The sequence below is a fragment of the Sapajus apella genome, unplaced genomic scaffold, assembly GCF_009761245.1.
Source record: "Sapajus apella isolate SASKATOON/1434 unplaced genomic scaffold, GSC_monkey_1.0 scaffold53, whole genome shotgun sequence".
Classification (NCBI taxonomy): Eukaryota; Metazoa; Chordata; class Mammalia; order Primates; family Cebidae; genus Sapajus; species Sapajus apella.
In genome coordinates, this window is record NW_022436993.1 from 9,519,340 (window position 1) to 9,539,499 (window position 20,160).

The 20,160-nt window shown below is 39.1% G+C and overlaps 2 protein-coding genes across 11 annotated transcripts in view; one reads left to right on the forward strand and one right to left on the reverse strand.

The window, feature by feature from the left end:
- NSUN6 (NOP2/Sun RNA methyltransferase 6) overlaps positions 1-1,800 on the forward strand; it is a 60,892-nt gene extending 59,092 nt beyond the window's left edge. Inside the window, exon 12 of the mRNA XM_032243944.1 lies at positions 318-1,800. The gene's annotated coding sequence lies outside the window, so the exon portion shown is untranslated. The remainder of the gene's footprint in view (positions 1-317) is intronic.
- Positions 1,801-3,540: 1,740 nt separating this feature from the next.
- The window catches only part of CACNB2 (calcium voltage-gated channel auxiliary subunit beta 2), a 397,329-nt gene continuing 380,709 nt past the window's right edge, over positions 3,541-20,160 (reverse strand). For all 10 annotated transcript variants that reach the window (XM_032243943.1, XM_032243935.1, XM_032243933.1 and 7 more), the window contains 5 exons: positions 18,696-18,805; positions 9,793-9,944; positions 8,211-8,306; positions 6,161-6,346; positions 3,541-5,377 (listed from right to left, as the gene is read on the reverse strand). In XM_032243943.1, coding sequence (XP_032099834.1) covers positions 4,883-5,377; positions 6,161-6,346; positions 8,211-8,306; positions 9,793-9,944; positions 18,696-18,805 — 1,039 coding nt within the window. In that variant the 3' untranslated portion in view covers positions 3,541-4,882. The remainder of the gene's footprint in view (positions 5,378-6,160; positions 6,347-8,210; positions 8,307-9,792; positions 9,945-18,695; positions 18,806-20,160) is intronic.

Below are 20,160 nucleotides of genomic sequence, written 5' to 3' on the forward strand. Positions count from 1 at the left end.
TTTACTCAAGCTGCTCTTGAACTCCTGGCCTAAAGCAGTCCCCCCAACTTGGCCTTCCAAAGCACTGGGATTACAGATGTTAGGCGCTGCACCCAGCCTGTGTTTTTAAAAAAATTAACTACAGCCTTAGGATTTTGCTTTTCTATTGGCTTTTTAGATCAATCAGAATACTCAGTACGCAGCCATAGTTTTAAGGCTGTTTCATGTGGTAAATCCATCATACTGTTAGCTTTTATTCAAATCACCCAAAAGTTATCAGACCTTGGGTATAGGAAGTGGACAATTGCCTAATAGTTTGTTATTTACCCCCCTCACAGGTTTTCTTTAGGACTTTCTCATAACTATTTATTGTATCCATAAGGATTGCAAGGTCTCTTGGATCAGGTAAGACCTTTAGATGGCCTCTTCCTTAAAGTAGTCTTTCTTGAATACCCTTCCGTGAGGTTGGATAGGTACTGCTCCCCTTCTCTCTGCCTTCTAGCACCCACATCTAATGTTCTCCTGGCACTTACTACACTCTGATTCAACTATTCTAGCCATGCCGCTGAAGCCTCACCCCCACACTTGAAAAACATCCTCCAGGCAGAGACCCTGTCCTGCCTTTTCTCTCCATCGCAGCTTCAGAGCAGTCAATAGATACTTACTGTTTGAGAGAAAAATTACTTCAAGCAAGCAAGCGTGTGTCTCTCTTACATCCCTCATTCTGCCTTATATCCTGTAGATGTCATTTCACTAAAGAGCCCTGTGTGACTTATCTTTTCAGGGCTCAGCATACCTCCTTAAACTTTAAATGTGTTTTAAGAAGCTCTACAAAAATCATTTTCTGTCATGCTTGCTGCAAATCCTTATTTGCTAAGCTGCGATGAAAATCGCAGAAAATTAGCGTAGCAACAAACCTGTACTCATGTAGATGTTTGATTAATACCAACAGATATCAAAATACAACCAATGCCAGCAAATAGAAGAAAAATACTTACATAATGAAAACACGACAAAGAACACTGTTCAGAATTGTTCCTTAAACATAGCCAATTTTTAGTGGGTTTCTACCTTTCAAAAACTTACGCAAATGGAAAATCACATAATCTTAAGGGACATAGAAATACTAGGAAAAAATGTAGTAAGAAGGTGAAAAAATCAGGGAAATGTGAAGGAAAATTACTATGTATGTTAACATTTAGTATTAACATTTCTATGAAACAGAAAAAATTCTTAAGTTCAACAGTGAGTACATTTACTTCAAAACGCTGCATCATGTTTTAGTTGAAAGAAGCAAAGTACACATAGTTGAAAGTACAACGTAGCAGAAATTAAACACTTGATCCAGAACCCATCAGGGACCCAGATTATTCTACTACAGCTCAGATTTTAAAAAATATTGTATCTACCTTGCGCTTTTTTAAACGGTATAGGAAGTAATAGGAAGATTACTCAAAGAACATAAAGTGCTTAGCATTGCCCTTAAGAAAGATGCCCCATAGGTGGGAAGTGAATATTTAATATAGTCTCAACTACATCAATCATTCCTGAGATGGCAATTAATACTACTGATAAACAGTGCAGAAGCCAGCTCTTTATTTGTTTTATATGAATTACTTTAAACCAGGTTTGTTAGACAGTTCAGTGTAGCTGACAGTGAATGTTGCTGTAACAGGAATGCATAGCAGACCATGTTAAAAATGTGGCATTGTCCCAAAATACAACGTGACTAAGACATCCTACATTTAGCAGCACCTTTTTGTAACAGTAACTTAAATGAGCAGTGGAGAAAGAGCATAGGAAAGACTGAAATGGGTAGGACCAAAAAAAAGAACTATTAAATACATTTCCAGCATTTTCTAGGTTGACTACAAAAATCATGGTTCTACAACTGAGTAGGTTAAGATTAAGCCTTTGTTGTGTGAAGAGTTTATAATTTTACATTCCACAGGTCAGTAAATATCCCATTGCCCTTGGGATCATTTTTTCATTTACAAACGTACTACACAGTTTACACATATGCCCACTAAACAGTTTTCACATATAGATGCTGTTATGTCAAATCCTTCAAGCTAGTTTTTTGAGAAATATTCTGATTTGCACTAATAGGTTCCACAGTAAAGTGCAAGCTAAGAATCCAGGTACAAAATAAAAAAGATGGAAACTCTCACCACTACTCTTTGAAAGGGATTAATGATAGCAGCAAGTATGATAAATACCAGCTATGTTTCAAGAATTTATTCTGAAATCAATTGGGATGAAATAGTAAAGGATTGAACTAGTAATTGTGAATATCTTACCATGACAAAAGTTTTATCAGAAATATAAAAGCAATTTTAATTAGAATATGGTCTCCTACCAGTGTAAGAATTGTCAAGTTTATTAAGACTGTTTTTATATTCAATAAATAAATTCATGTAAACAGTATAGAGCTAATTAACAAATTGAGGGAAATTTTTTATATATAAGCTGATAAAACATATATGTAACTAATTTTTATTTTCTTTTTCAGACACCAGGTTGTCACCAGCCTGGAGTGCAGTGGTATAATCACGGCTCACTGCAGCCTCTACCTCCTGGGCTCAAGTGATCCTCCTGCCTCAGCCTCCCAAGTAGCTGAGTCTACAGGTACACTCTACCACCCCCCTTAATCATTTTTAATACTGAGTTTTCTTGGGGGTAAGGGAAATAAGGAGTTAAATGTAAAATGGTTTTACTTATAAAAATGTAGGCATATTTGGCAAGAACTTGGAGTAATCAAGGGAGCAAAACAAAGATTATTTTATAACTATTATTTTGTTAAATAGTTGGTTTTTGTTTTGAGATGGAGTCTCATTCTGTCACCCAGGCTGGAGTACAGTGGCATGATCTTGGCTTACTACAGCCTCTGCCTCCTGGGTTCAGGTGATTCTCCTGCCTTAGCCTCCCGTGTAGCTGGGATTATAGGTGTGCAGCCTACTACACCCTGCTAATTTGTTGTATTTTTAGTAGACATGGGGTTTCATCACGTTGGCCAGGCTGGTCTTGAATGCTTGACCTCAGGTGATCCACCTGTCTTGGCCTCCCAAAGTGTTGGGATTACAGGTATGGTCCACCACACCTGGCTGATTATTTTGTTACATAAGGTAATGTGCAGATGTGAAATTAGATAATTTTAGACAGGCATTTTCCAGGGACAAACTTCAAGTGCCAGGTACTTGCACTCTTAATACTGTCTTATCCAGTTATAATTGGACAAAATACACACTTGAGACACAGAAACGGTCTTAGCCTTAAACATGATGACATTGTAAGCATCTTACAGCACTGTAGTTGAGGCATGGAGATAAGGTCTTCAGGGTTCCTCTTCAGAGTAGATGTCTTATGTAGGATAATACTAACATTTTATTCACTTTAAGTCACCCCATTTTGCCCTGATTACTTCTGAAGAACAGAAACTTTGGTTATAAGAAGCACTTCTGGGCTCTGACAGACAGTGAACCTGCTGGAGTTGGTGGTGGGGAGGAGTGATGATAGGTGACTGGGAGGTAAACAACAGGAATAGTAGGCAAGGTTAGAAAATGAAGTGGGAGAAGTTATAAAAATTTATTTTCCCACGAAATAATTCCACAAGCTGTGTAAACGTTTCTTACTCAAACAAATACTCTAACACACAAAGATTATACATTTCCAGTGAAACACTCACAGTAAAATTGCCTGTATTTTTACTCTCTAGGAGCAAAAACAAGGAGGCAGCAGATGAATGCTTTCCTAGTTACCTTTGGCAGCAAGCTTACTCACATTCCCTGACTGCTCAATGGGTTATTAAAGCCACATATAGCACAAGTAAATACAGAGCCAGGTGGGCAGAATGCTCGATATCAGTCTCTAGTTTCTTCACTAGTCTTCAGCATTCCAATTTATCTCAGCCATTCAGTCACTCGTGCACACTCTTACATATGGACACACACACGTGCATATAGCGAGTTCCGGCTCATAGACTCCAGTGCAGTGACTAGGACAGACACTAGCTACTAAGAATGTGTCACAATCAGTGTGAACTGCAGGGAGGACAACCACCTCTGGAGTTTTATATTTACCATAATTTATGGTGAAAATTACAAACTTAGAAGGATGGTACGACATTCAGAATTCAAACCTTTTCAATTCAAGCAATCACACATATTTACAGTATGTACAGACTCTACTAGAATGAGGATAGGTGTCTAGACAATGTTATTACAAATTTCCTGAATGTGGGCATTTCTAGGCCCTGTAATTCATAAAGCAAATCTGCTGACTTGGCATTAAGACTCTAAAATAGTGTGATCAAACTGATATATATATATATATTATATATAAGAAGGTGTTTGCAGAAATAACATTTACAAACTGTCTATACAGTACACAGTACTAGTACATAGAAAATAGATTCTAACTTTATGATCCCCTTTGTGTAAGGCAAGACTGAATCTGTTCCCAAATTTAGTCAGCCAGAGGTACAAGCAAGAAACAGTGGTCCATGAATGAATATGCAAATCAGGTGCCTGCATATTAAAAATCTGGATAAACGAGAAATTCCACTTTTTATCTATGCTGATTCTGGCTTGTTGGATACATCAGCTAGATTTCTTAGAACACTAACATCACCTGGGTGGCAACAGATTTTGTTCAAGTGGCAGCTACCCAAAACAGTTTTTGAAGAGTCCAGTATACAACTGGAGAACTGCAGCCATACCAGGCCAATTTATGTAGCACTTAAAAAGAAAAAATGTGTCTTAATACTCTATACATGCTATTGCTATTCAAGCAACAGCAATACAAAATATTAAAGACAGATCACGTATGATTGCAATGTAGACCCCAAAGACTTAAAAAAAAAAAAAAAAACACACACACACACACACACACAAGAGGGCAAAAGTCACTGGCGGATGTAAACATCCCTGTTCCACTCCCCAGCCTCGTTCCGTTTTCTGGATATCACTTCTCCATCCTTTTCACAGTAGCGATCCTTGGATTTGTGACGGCTGCGCTGTTTGTTGCACTCGTTGTGGTCCTGCTCTCGATCCACGTCCCGGCAACGGTGCCGAGACTCCCTGTGTCTGTGGTCACTGCTCCCATGGGTCTCATCTCTGTGGTTGTGGTCACGGTGGGAGGCATAGTGGTCCATGTGGTCATGGGAATAATCTTCCTTTGGCTCCACATAGGCTGAGTCTCGACTCTCCTGGGTTTCTGAGTCAAATGTCTCTTGCCTGGAGAGGCCACGACTTGTCCCACTGCGATGGTTGTGGTGTGGGGCTGAGGAGGAAGAACGGTGCTGGGATTTCTTGACTGGTTCCATGCCAGGTTCTTCTTCAGCTTGGGAAGCAGAACGGATAGGAGCGGAGCGATCAGTCCTTTGATCACCTTGAGAACCCTGGCAGCCAAAGGAGCACACGGAGTGTTAACCAAGGTCAGTGTGTACAGAACATGTTGCAGAGTCCTTTTTAAGCATCTGAAAAGCTGCAATGAAGTCTAACCTAGCTTAATCCCTTTGGTAACATCCAGTAGCATTTATAAGGCTTATAATATATTAAATTGGACTTTGTAAGTGCCTAGAACAGTGCTCATGATAACCTTTTTCTTTTAAAAATAAGCAGGGAAAGTGTTCTTCTTTTACATGTTCTCCTGTGGTTCAAATACACAGGGGTATAAACTTAACTACCTCTGCTTGACTATATGTCAGGAATATTAAAAATGGAAAATGCTTACAAGATACAATATGGGACAGGCACTGTTCTTGATCCTTCACATATAATAACTTATTAACACAACAGCCCTTTGAGATTAGTAATTCCAGCAGCATCATGGACAGGTTGCCATTATTATTCCTGAGGCAATAAAACAGTTTCAAACAGTTTCTTCAACAGTTTCTTAAGCAAGTTAAGAAACTTGCCTAAGGTTATCCACCCCAGAACTGGTAAGAGGTGGAGCCAGGATTTGAATCTAGGTAATCCACTTCCACAGTTTATGCTGCTGTTTAGAATGTTTCTATAGTCTGTGTATGTTCCCAGTATATTCTGTCAATGGTGCGCTTCTTACAGGTACACAGCAACAAGCCCCAAGCAGGCTACTGGGCTTGGATCCTAGAGGTGTCACCATAGACAACCTTGTTTTCTATGAAGACTGTATGTATGGAATACATGAAAACTCCCCTTACCTGTGAATTAGAGGCTAGGGTGGGGCTAAGAGGCAGACTTGAAGTGGCTAATGTACGGCTAAGGAGAGGGTTGGGGAGGCTGCTGCTGGGAGGATGGGTGGCCTTCCAGTAGGCCTCCAGATAGTCGGCAAGGTGCTCACAGGCATCCTCAAGCTGGTTCTCATCCAAGATGACATCGAACAACTCCTGCAGAGGCAGACATTCCAGACTACATTGACGCCAGCCCAGTTTTTACCCCATTCCCACCTCTATAAGAAGAGGGAGGGGCTCATGAGCTGCACCCCTTTGCACTGGCTCCTACTGTCTCCTTTTTATTTAGTCAGCAAGTGGCTGACTACCTCAAATCATTGTTTAGGGCACTGAATGAATGCTTAATAATGGCCAGAATGGTAACAGTTGTAAAGGACATTTGTCTATCCTCAGTGAAAAAAGACGTGAGCAGAATAGGAAGAAGCCTACTCTTGACATCAAGATCATGAAATCTTTATTTGAGATGGTGTCTCCCTTTGTTGCCCAGGCTGGAGTGCAGTGGCCTGATCTTGGCTCACTGCAACCTCAGCCTCCAGGTTCAAGCAATTTTTGTGTGTCACCCTCTAGATAGCTAGGGTTACAAGTGCCTCCCACCATGCCCAGCTAATTTTTGTATTTTTAGTAGAGATGGGGGTTTTGCCATGTTGGCTAAGCTGGTGTTGAACTCCTGGCCTCAAGTGATTCGCCCGCCTCAGCCTCCCAGTGCTGGGATTACAGGTATAAGCCACTATGCCCAGCCCAAGATTATGAAATATGAATTTAGAAATTAATAAGATTAGGATGTGAAATTGAGCAGAAGTAGCTGAAACCATTGATAATCTGACATTGTCCAAATTCAAATTAGTTCACTAGAAAAAAAAATGTGTCGCTTTTCAAAAGATTTTTTAGAATTCATCACAAATTTTAACATATTAAGCAATCAAATATTTATAGCCTCTGAAATAGCTGCGCTTACCAAGTGGGGCTGGGGGAAAGCCCAGCGCAATGGCTAATGCCTGTAATCCCAGCCCTCTGGGAGGCTGAGATGGGCAGATCGCTTGAGGTCAGGAGTTTGAGACCAGCCTGGGCAACATGGCGAAACCCTGTCTCTGCTAAAAATACAAAAGTTAATGGGGCGTGGTGGCATGCACCTGAAGTCCCAGCTTCTTGGAGGGCCAAGGTGGGAGGATTCCTTGAGCCCGGTAGGCAGAGGTTGCAGCAGTGAGCTGAGAGGCCGCCACTACACTCCAGCCTAAGCAACAGAACAAGACCCAACCTCCAAAAGTAAACCTAGGAAAGCTCTGTAGCCCCAAGGCATTGTATGTAAAGCATAGACTGTAAGAAAGAATCTAGGTAACTCATTGCTTAGAAATTGATGTCTCAGTTATTAAGAGCAGATACCTTGCTCCCTATGATCGGAACTGAGTAATATACCAACTTCATATAGACTTATCATACAAGCCAAATTTTTGGAACCATGATCTTATGTTAGGTATTAACAAAAGTGAAGTTACTACAGGATGTACTGTAGCTTTTTGTAAGCTAAGATCATCATTTGGATTGTTTGTGCTCAAAACACATGGTCATGGAATGAGGGAGGAGGGTTAACTTTGGAATGAATACCACTTTAAGTGATGAGGATTCTCTTCTCTGACAGGTGTTTGACACTGTTTTTTAAAAATAATACAATGCCAGTCTGGCCAGGCATGGTGGCTCATGCCTGTAATCCTTGGAAGGCCAAGACAGGAGGATGGCTTCAGCCCAGCAGTTCTAGACCAGCCTGGGCAACATAGCAAGACCCCATCTCTACAGGAAAAAAAAAAAAGTTATCCGACCATGGGGGCGTGCACCTATAGTTTCAGCTACTTGGAAGACTGATGCAAAACAGTCACTTGAGCCCAGGAGCTCAGGGCTGCAGTGAGCTGTGATCACAGCACTCTACTCCCAACATGGGCAACAGAGCAAGACCCTGCCTTAAAAAAAAAAAAAAGCCAGGTCTGATCTCAGTAACTGGATTATGCTGTATGTAGAGATAACTTACTGGAGGACACTGAGCCAGTTTATCAGCTGCTACCATCTGGACGTTGAGGTGTTTAGCTTGAGATTTCCCTCGAGATTTTATTAACCTTTGTAAAACCTGTAAAAGATAATGAGTTTTTAACAGAGTAATAAGTACACGCAGGTAAACTACAAGGTACATTATTGACTTCTTTCTCTGGGGCCTTTGTATATATACCCAAGGGGCTTGTAATAGATTGAGCTATGAGAGTATCTGCAAAATTAACATAAATCACAGTTGCAAGCTTGAAGCACTCACATTCTTTTTTCTAAGGTTGCAGATCGCAAATGTTTTGTCTTACAACCTCTTTAAATTAGCTAAAATGGAAAACTATTAAATTTTTTTTATAAAAATAGCTACATTTTTGACAAATCTAATGGCTGGCTTCATAGAAGACAATTGAAATCTCCCAAGCTTCTACAGTCAACCTGCTGCAATGTTTTGCTTTGGTTGAAATATGTGAAGAAAACCCAACCTCCTACAGATTTTTAATTGAGAAAAGGAGAAACAATTTAGTAGCCTTTTCAGATAGTCATCTTTGATACTATACCAAAACTCAACAAATGATAGTTCCTTAAAGACCAGTTGCTCAGTGAAATTTTCTTACTCCATGACATTCACCTGGTCTGTCTTGAAATTAACATTATTCATTGATCATACAGACAGTAATGGTTCACTGACTTCAGATCTTCCAAATGTTGACATATTTCATTATACAGTACTGAAACACTGTACTATCCTTGGTCTCATCAAAGAAATAATTATTGGGAAGCTTCCAAGTTCTCAGAGGTACATACAGGTTTTCTAAAATTCTGATTGTTGTCAGAAAGCTTGAGTTTTATCATTGGCAACATGTGCTGTTCTTCTTGAAGTGACAGGTTTGCTTTGTCCGAGAAAAATCTGCTATACCCAAGTCTGAATAAGCATTGCCTGTCAGTTGTTGTTTGAGATCAAAATTCTATGAAAAACATGGCTAGTTTAGTTCACCAGCGCTTTTCCTTCTGACATTTGTTGGTATGCAACAAGAGCTTTGTGTGTACTTTATTACACTGAATATTAAAAGTCAAGATTCAATAAAAGTAATACACTTTACTACTTCATAAGGACATTCTTAAGTGAAAATGGCTTTTTCCTCATGGAACTGTGAAAGCATGGTGGTAATGAATACAGTAACTGCTGGTACTTTGATACCACAGCCTTGATTCATGCTCAAACGCCAGCAGTTTTACCCACCATTGCTTTTGCATGAGCCAAGCATATGTCAAAACAGTGAACATGGCAAATAATGTATTAGTAGTATCATGTCCATTTGACTAAATGGATAGTCTAAAAGTGTCTCAAGACCCTCCAGGGATCCATGGGCCACACTTTGAGAATGGCTGTTCTAAGCCATGAAACTAACCATGCCTTGTTTATATCAATTTAGAAATTCTTGACTACCATGTCTCTTCAGATTCTATATACATGATAAAGGCTATCACAATAGCCTTATTATAGACAACAGAACATAAAATACATTTTAGTGAAGTTTGATTATAGAGCAAACAGTAGCAATCCTACTTACCTTAGGAGAAGAAATCTTTACATAAACGATAATAGGGGCCAAGGAAGTTTTACTAAGTTGAGCTGGATGATTAATCGTATCTGCATCAAGGACCACTAATTGCAATGTTCTTGCAAGTTCAAAAATCCTTTCAATTTCACTCTGAACTTCCGCTGTAAAAGGTGAAACAGTTTAAAGTGCAGTATTTTTAAGATAAAGTAAAATGGTATCTTATTTCTTCCACAGAAAGGTGACTAGGTCAGCCATGTTAATGCTTATAGGCAATAGAATTGATAAAAAATTACAACAATAATTTATCCTTTTGGAAAGGGCTCTTTTTCCACACATTAGGATTTAAGGAATTTTTCTCTCAGACAGCTACAGAATTTACTTTTAGTATAATACTTGGATTATGGAAATTTTTGGTGCTCTCTGCTGACATTCTTTGTGCTTCCACTCTATAAAATTTCATAAAACTATTGTAAGAACCGTGAAATATCTGAAATATCTTCGTGTGTTCATTGCAGACCACTTTGCCCTAGCAACCGTTACAAGTTTTCCTTTCAGTGCATGGGCTGAACTATGTTTACATGTCACCTGTATGCTGTCTAGATATGTTTATTAACAAGCTGAAATACAACATAAGAAAGACATGATTGGCACCAGTAAAAAACTTATCCAGGAACTCACCGCATATTTTCCAACCAAAGGAATTCCCTTTAATAGTCATGTTGTAAAAGGGCAGTTTTCAGAGGCAGCACTACAGAAATCTATAGTATAAAATTTATAGAAACTTATCACCACACATTTAAAATTCTACTTGAACTCCAAGAAAATTACATTCAGTTCATCTACTGCTCCATGATCTCCGAAGAGTCAAAAACAGGCCTGACACAATTTTCTGCAGTGAGGGAAATATTCTCTATATGTAGTCCAGTGTGGCAGCAGCTAATCACTTGTGGCTACTAAGCTAGTGTGAACAGCCACTGCATTTTTAAAATTTAATAATTTAAATAGCCAGAAGCTACTATTACTAGGCAGCATATACAGCATAATACATAGATTGTGTTTCCCACTGCAGTCATGGAGATTGAATCCCATGAGACTTTTATGCCAGCAAATGTGGACTTAAAATTACCTTTTAATACCTCTTAGGTAGTTAGATCCGTGCCAGAAGCTTCCTAGAGATAATTTAAACCAGTACATTATTCAAGAAAAGGCGAGTCCCTGATCACTATTGTGATCTGCCTCACAATATGTTATGACTTGAGTCCTTTTGTTTACCTGGATATCTGTAAAAAATCAGGGCCCAAACTACATGACATACTAGCTTTAAAATCATGTTGCGCCACTGAGCCCACTCAAGTTCCAACCTAAATTAATATTTATTGCAAGCATTAAGAAATCAGATCACAAAGATTTTCATCCTTGTTTCACCTGTTAATATGTGTTTACACAGTCACAGCATCTCACACCTCCAGGGTAACTCCTTGCATTTAAAGGTTTGAGCACTATATTTTCATTGATTATAAGTTTAATACATGTTTTTTTTTTTTTTCTTGAAACACAGTCTCTCTCTGTTTCCCAGGCTGGCATGCGTCTGTGCAGTCTCGGCTCGCTGCAACCTCCTCTGCCTCCCTGGTTCAGCTGATTCTCTCACCTCAGCCTCCCATGTAGCTGGGATTATAGGCATGCACCACCAGGCCCAGCTAATTTTTTGTATTTTTAGTAGTAAAAGGGTTCCACTATGCTGGCCAGGCTGGTCTCAAACTCCTGACCTCAAGTGATCTGTCCACCTCAGCCTTCCAAAGTGCTGGGATTATAGGCATGAGCCACTGCACCTGGCCGTAATATATGCTCACTGTATGAAATCTGGATAACATTTAAAAAATTACATATACGGATATTATTTCTATTAGGTCAATATATTAACACGGGTTTTAATATATATATACATATATAAAGATCTTTCTGGTAGTCTTACATACATATCATGCTCAGAATTTAATAAAGAAATGTCAAAAAATTCCCTGATGTTCATTTCTGAAACCGAAAGTCAATTTAATTCTCTTTAGTTGTCCTAGCTAATGAAAGGATGCAGCTCAGCATCTTGAAGATGGGGCAAGCCTTCTTCATCTCCCTACATCCCACTGAATTAAACTGAAAAATGAATAACGCCTTTCTATGCTTTATACCTCTAATATCTATAAATTTCAGGAGCAATCATTGTTTCCTCTAAGATAAAGAACAGAAGCCACAACATTAATCATTAGAGAAATGCAAATCAAACCATAATGAGATACCATCTCCCACCAGTTAGAATGGCTATTATTAAAAAATCAAAAAATAACATGCTGGTGAGGTTGTGGAGAAAAAGGAATGCTTATACACTATTGATGGGAATGTAAATTAGTTCAACCATTGTAGAAGACAGTGTAGCAATCCCTGAAAGGCATAAAGACAGGAATACCATTTGACCCAGCAATCCCACTACTGCATATATACCCAAATGACTATAAATCATTCTATTATAAAGATACATGCATGTTTGTATTTTCATTACTATTCGCAATAGCAAAGGGGTAGAATCAAGATACAGAAAATGTGGTACATACACACCATGGAATACTATGCAGTCATAAAAAAGAACAAGATCAAATCCTTTGCAGGGACATGGAAAGAGCTGGAGGCCATTATCCATAGCAAATGAACACAGGAAGAACAGAAAACCAAATACCACGTGTTCTCACTTGTAGCGGGAGCCAATTGATGAGAACACATGGACACATAGAAGGGAACAACACACACTGGGGCCTATCAGAGGGTGGGAGGAGGAAGAGAATCAGGAAAAATAACTGATGGGTACTAGCTTTAGTTCCTGGGTGATAATGAACTTAAGTTAGAAACAACAAAAAACAGAAGTTAACTTGTTGAGAAGGAGGTTTCTGTAATCAAACAATACCGTAATAACAGAGAGGAGATGGTTACTTTCATTGCGGCTAGTGTTGAGGGACACCTAAGTTGTCAGGAGTTAACTAAGACCTGGAGGTAGCTCTAGTATGAGTTATTTAATGCCATACATGTAATTTCAATGCCATTTTCATAATTACTACACACAAAACTCTTAATTTTGACCAGTGCCTGCCTTATCTTACAAAAAGAATCTGTAAAGCTTTCTCTAACCACCTTTTCCCCAGGCTCAGTAAATTCTGCTTCTGTGTTCCCAGTGCCATACATCAAAGTGGCTTACGGGCAGAAATGAAGTGTCATCGCATCATTGAGCTGTATGGTCACTGGGTAACATACTGAACCTCTTAGAACCTAAGTATTCTTATCTGTATTATGAAAATGAGGACTAAATGAATCAACACGCAACGCTTCCATTACAGTAATTACCGTACTTGGCCGACACTAAGTAGAGACAGTCCATGACTTATAATGGTTTCACTTAACAATTTTTGAACTTTATAGGCTATGAAAGCAATATACAAACAGTAAGAACTGAACTTTGAGCACCATACAACCATTGTTTTTCACTGTTAGTATTCAATATATAGGGTACTCTACACTTTATTATAAAATGGGCTTGGTGTTAGATAACTTTGCCCAACTGCAGGCTACTGTAAGTGTTCTGAGCATCTTCAAGGTAGGCTAGGCTAAGTTATGATGTTTTATAGGCTGGGTGTATTAAATGCATTTCAGCTTATGATATTTTCAACTTAACAGTGGCTTTACTGAGACATAACCCCATCATAAGTTGAGAAGCATCTGTACTTAATAAATGTCAAGTATGGCTTTGTACCTATCTCTGTTAATACTTCTCTCTCTCTCTTTCCGTGATGTAATTAAAAATTTTTCCAATAGGCAGTGAAATGACTGAAAGCTTGACATAATATGAAATTATTTCTGGTTCTCCTCAGCACAGTGCTTGATATATAGTTGGCACTCAAAAAGTGCCAACTGTGTATCAATGAATGAGTCAAGAGGGCTTTTTAAAAAATACATAAACAATGGCAAAAAAACGGCTGTTATAGAAAAGAGTCATTTAAACATGTCTTCAAAACAAATACATGTTACAACCAAATTTATGTAGAAGTGAAGTACTCCCTTTGAATGGAGACACTTCCTTAGTTGGGCCATCATAGAAATTTAGTATAACAAGAATTGTGCTAATTTTTCAAGATCAGCAAAGCTACCCTGATAATGGATGGCTCAAAAGAAAGGAAAAAATTAGAGTCAAAAGATCAACTAGTTCATAAATTCTACAGTCATTTGCAAGGCTGTTTATAAAACCTGCTCTCATCAGCCCTTTATTCTCCATAAACTGCTTGCTTTCTTCCTGAGGAAAGGTAGATGTTTAAGTAAATGCAATCAACATCACTACAAATGGCATCACTCAGGGAAAAACAATCTTGGACTGAGTCAGAACACCTGGTTTTTAGTATTTCAGACCTTAGCAGGTGCCTCACTACACGGCCTTTCACATGTGGTTTTCGGATTTTTTACCATTTGGTGATCGGCTTGAACTACAAACTGGCAAATATCTGTATCACTATACTTTCTACTAATTTAAGTAATATTTTTATTTTAAGAGCATAATAGTGTTCATTTGCATTCTCTAATTTTGAAAAGCAGAAATAATGCTACTATAAATGTTTTAAATATGATTGACCAATATTACAACTGAGGAAAAAGGCAGGACTTTTATGAACCTATTTGAAGCCATCCATACGTGCAAAGAAGTTTTGTACCACCCCCAAAATGTGAGTACTTAAAGCTTCAAATTATCCAGGGTTAGTTTTTCCCTCCCATACAATAATACATTAGCATAGTGAACTCCAGAGACAGCATTCTATACTTTCTTTTACATAACGTTTTCTAAAAGCTTAATGCACATTTTTATCTTATCACATTATACCTTCAGTGTGCTTCATCCTTCCTCTTTTGGTGCAGTGCACTCCAAATATGTTCCTCCCAAAATCACATGTTAAAATCTAATCTCATTGTGATAATATTAAGAGGTGGAGCCCCTTGGGAAGTGATTAAGTCATGTGGGCAGAGCCCTTATGAATGGGATTAGTAACCTTAGAAAAGAGACCCAAAGGAACATGCTTGCCTCTTCCAGCATGTGAGGATGTAGGAAGATGGCGCTCTCTATGAATCAGAAAGCAAGCTGTCACCAGACACCAAATCTGCTGGCGCCTTCATCTTGCACTTCCCAGCCTCCAGAACTCTGAGCAATATGTTTCTGTTGTTTGTAAGTTACCTAGTAACTTAAGTATTTTCTTAAAGCAGCCCAAAAAGACTAAGAGGTTTGGTAAAAAAATAAAATAACTGTTGTAATTGATCTCATCTATTAAATTTGAGGTAAATTTTTCAAATACACTTTCTCCTAAATGTATATAAGAGAAATGGTGGTTTTAACATAAACATCCCCTGTTCACCCCTACCCACCCTTGGGTTAACTAAACTTCCAACTCATAATTAATGCTTAAAATAATCATTCTTAATGGTCCTTCTGTACCCAAACTCCAGTTGTTTACCTCTCCTCCAACTCACTTTCCAGCTGCTCATGAATACTAAACATAATCATTGATGTAATGTTAGTTAGATCTCTGAAGTGTCAACACTTTTTTTTTTTTTTAGATGGAGTCTTGCTCTTTTGCCAAGCTGGATGGAGTGCAGTGGCGTGATCTTGGCTCACTGCAACCTCTGCCTCCCGCATTCGAGCTATTGCCCTGCCTCAGCCTCCGGAGTAGCTGGGACTACAGATGTGCACCACCATGCCCACCTAGGTTTTTTTTTTTTGTATTTTAGTAGAGACGGGGTTTCACCATGTTGGCCAGGATGGTCTTGATCTCCTGACCTTGTGATCCACTCTCCTAAAATGCCCAGCTATTGTGCAGACAGAAAAATATGACACAGAAATGCTTTTAAAGGACAAGAAAACTGACTTCAATAAAAGCAAGGATTTTAGTGTTGATACTATAATAACATTTTATCCTCTTCTGGGGCAACATACTAGCAATAATACCTCTTTCCTTAAAACTTGAAAATATTCTTACTGTCTGTAAAAATACAACTTAAAAGTGTACAACAAGAGAAAATAACTTTCTTGCCCTGGAGTGCAGTGATACAGATATTTGCCGTTTCTAGTGCAAGCCCATCACCATATGGTAAAAAATCCTAGAATCACCAGATGTGAAAGGCTATGTAGTCAGGCACCTGCTAAGGTATAAAATACCAGAAACCAGGTGTTCTGACTCCGTCCAAGATTGTTTTTCCTTGAGTAGTGTCATTTGCAGTAATATGTAACAAATACTGAGTCCAAAGCCAGTTTCTGAGATTGCATAAACATAGGTCACAAACCCCAGAGTGGTAGGGGAAGGTGGAAGGCAGAGTCAAGGTGTGACCGCCCATTTATCCTGTAAGTATTTTACCAAGTGTCTACTATATGCCAGTCACTATGGTAGGTACCAAGGAGACCGATGAAGCAAGAGATTCAATCCTAAAACTCACAGAGTTTACAGACAATAAGGCACTCACTTAAATAAATGTAAAATGCTAAGTTTTAAGTTACACCAGGAGTCGCAGGTGCTATGACACGAGAGAGAAGTGTAATTTAAGAGGAGGGAACAGAAGATGCAAAGGCTCCATGGCACACAGAAGGCACTCAAGGAAAGAGTGCTATGAGCTAAATTATCTCCAACTTCCAAAATTCACTTGTTTAAGTCCCAACCCCTCTAATGCTTCAGAATGTAACTCTACTTGGGGATAGGCCCTTTTAAGAGGTAATTATGTTAAAGGTGGTCATATGGGTAGACTTTCTGTGACTCTACAGTTGACAATGCAGGGGTTGGGAGTGCTAACCCACCCCTGCACAGTTAAAAATCCACCTGCTACCTTGATATTTGGTATCTAGTATATGCTCAATGAAACACATACACTGGAAGATTTATTTAAAAACAATGTATAATCAGTAGTTGCAAAAAAAATCTTGTCGATCCAGGGAAATCTGTTATGTAATTAATTCCACTGATGAGTCTAAAAAATCACTTGACTTTGTTAATCAGTTCAATCTATGAAATGAGCATTCTATAATAATTTTTGGCCAGATGCAATGCTCATGCCTGTAGTCCCAGCACTTTGGGAGGCCAGAGCAAGAGGATTGCTTGAACATGGTAGTTTGAGACCAGACTGGGCAACATAGCGAGACCCTATCTCTACAAAAAATTAGCTCAGGGTAGTGGCATGTGCCTGTAGTCCCAGCTACTCAGGAGGCTGAGATGGGAGGACTGATTGAGACCAAGAGGTCGAGGTGCAGTGAGGCATGATTCACACCACTGTAATCCAGCCTGGGTGACAGAGTGAAACCCTCTCTCAAAAACATAAAAATAAAAAGTAATGCTTGTGAGCATCAGATGATGTGTGGAAAGAATTTTAACTGTGACAGATGATAAGGACATAAAAAGGAATTGCTATAAGCAAAACACGTGATCACATTTTTTTCCTTGAATATATTTCTAAACCTGTTACTGAAGCTTTGTCAATGAAGCGTTGTTAGGTGAGGAGTTCTATAATGTATCTTGCTCATTGCTAACAGATAAAGTTTATTATTTGTAACAGTTTTTCTTTTATTTATATAATCATGCTTCAGAGTAAATGAAGAACTTCTACGTTAGAAACCAGCCTCCGAGGATTTGTATATCTAACATATAAACAGAATAAAAATACTATGCAGCCATTAAAAAACGATGAGTTTATGTTATCTGTAGGGACATGGATGAATCTGGAAACCATCATTCTCAGCATACTGACACAAGAACAGAAAATCAAGCACCACATGTTCTCACTCATAGGCAGGTGTTGAACAGTGAGAACACATAGACACAGGGAGGGGAGCATCACACACTGGGGTCTGTCAGGGGGCCTAGGGGAGGGACAGCGGGGGTAGGGAGGTTGGGGAGGGATAACATGGGGAGAAATGCCAGATATAGGTGATGGGGGGATGGAGGCAGCAAACCACATTGCCATGTAGGTACCTATGCAACAATCCTGCATGTTCTGCGCATGTACCCCAGAACCTAAAGTGGAATTATATATATATATATATATACATATATATATATATATATATATAGTGAAAAGATCTGACACAACTCTCAGAAAGTTTACTTTATAAAAACAGAAACCTAACAATCCAGTAAGCAACATGTGTAGCAGTGATTAACCTAAACTCTAAGCATGTGCGAAAAAGATTAAATAACAGCTGAAGGGTCTCAATTTGATCAATTCGGTACACGTTAATATGCAATATCCACATACCGCCTTATAAACACAATAACTCCCTATGCTGTTTTTACAGATAAACATATCGATATCAATAAAAATAGCCAGGGATTCACTTTATCCTTTACCGATTCCGCACTCACAAATTACATTCTGCTGAGTATGATTTCATTATTAATATGCACTGGGAATTAAGGAATATTTACAATAATAATGGCTATCATTTACAGAGCATGTATTATGGTTAATCTTTGCAATAACTCTGTAAGGTAGTTACTTTATTTCCTTTTTAAGATGAAGAAATGGAACCTTCAAAAGGTTAATAAACTTGCTCATGGTAACACTGATGCAAAGCCAGGAGATCTTAGAGTCTGCAGGCACCAGAGCTCACATTAGTGAAAACAAACGAGAACCAAAACATTAATGCTGACAGCTTGTGGGATTCTTACCTTGAAACTATCATAACAAATCCTTCCACACCATGAAATTATTAAGACCACAGCAATAGCGACTGGCAACACACGTCTGTTTTTCAATACTTTGTGACACGTGGAATTACCATCTTGCTAGGTCTTCTCATCATCAGCTTCAGGAGAGGACTGTTTAAAAAGTTTAAGCTCACTGCACAGACTTACCTAAGCTTGACCTTGTGTTGGATCTTTCTATTATCGCGTGCTTACTGGGGTTGTTTAATACTGAGCGTTTGGCAAGTGAGATGTCAGCAGTAACCCTTGTGATAGATATCCTGTTGGAGAAAAAAGTCACAGAAGACCCTAACATTATTAATCTAATCAAAGGGGATAGAAGTATATGCACAAAATTCATCTAAGTATGAAATACATATAGCAGCCATATTTTTAAACCATATGTGTTAGGATACTTATTCTTTCTTTTCACTTATTGATTTTTGTTTATCTTGCACCTGCCTTACTTTGCATTTTGTTTGTTTGTTTTGAGACAGAGTCTCGCCCTGTCGCCCATGCTGCAGTGCAGTGGCGTGATATCGGCTCACTGAAATCTCTGCCTCCGATGTTCAAGTAATTCTCAAGTAGCCTCTCAAGTAGCTGGGATTACAGGTGTGTGCCACCACACCCAGCTAATTTTTGTATTTCTAATAGAGAGGGGGTTTCACCATGTTGGCCAGGCTGGACTCAGATTCCTGGCCTCAAGTGATTCGCTTGCCTTGGCCTTCCAAAGTGCTGGGATTACAGGTGTGAGCCACTGCGCTGGCCCTATCTTGTACCTGCCTTACTTTGCATTTACTGGTTGCTTATCAAGTATCAGATAAGTACTAAGCCCTTTATTTGAATTACTAAATCATTCAAACAGCTCTTGGAGAAATGCTTATTATTATCCTACTCTTGCTGATGAAGAGTGAGATGCACAGAGAGATTATTTATCCAAGGCTATGTACTTACTAAGTGGTAGAGCTGGGATTTGAACCCAGACTCCTGAGCCTACATTCCTACCCTCTGCGCCATAGTTCAGTGCTATGATCGGCATGAAGAATAAGTAAGAACTGGTCTTTCCTCAGTGAGCTCATGGTCTAGTGGCAGAGATAAATAATAAAATAATTAAAGATGATGATTGTTGTGAAAAGAACAAATGGGATTATGACGGATGATAAGGGAGAAATGAGAGCAACAGAATTCGGGAGCTGGAAATAGCAAATCACTTAGACTGCAGAAAGCTGAATATTCAAGTCAGCAGTAGGAAAAAGCTGTGAAGCAAAATTGAAGGCTCACCATATATCTAAAGAAGGTATGTGAGGCCTCACTCTAAAGTGAGGCCTGGCACGGTGGCTCAAGCCTGTAATCCCAGCACTTTGGGAGGCCAAGGCGGGTGGATCACGAGGTCAAGAGATCGAGACCATCCTGGTCAACATGGTGAAACCCCGTCTCTACTAAAAAAAAACTTCAAAAAAATTAGCTGGGCATGGTGGCACGTGCCTGTAATCCCAGCTACTCAGGAGGCTGAGGCAGGAGAATTGCCTGAACCCAGGAGGCGGAGGTTGCAGTGAGCCGAGATCGCGCCATTGCACTCCAGCCTGGGTAACAAGAGCAAAACTCCGTCTCAAAAAAAAAAAAAAAAAAAAAAAAG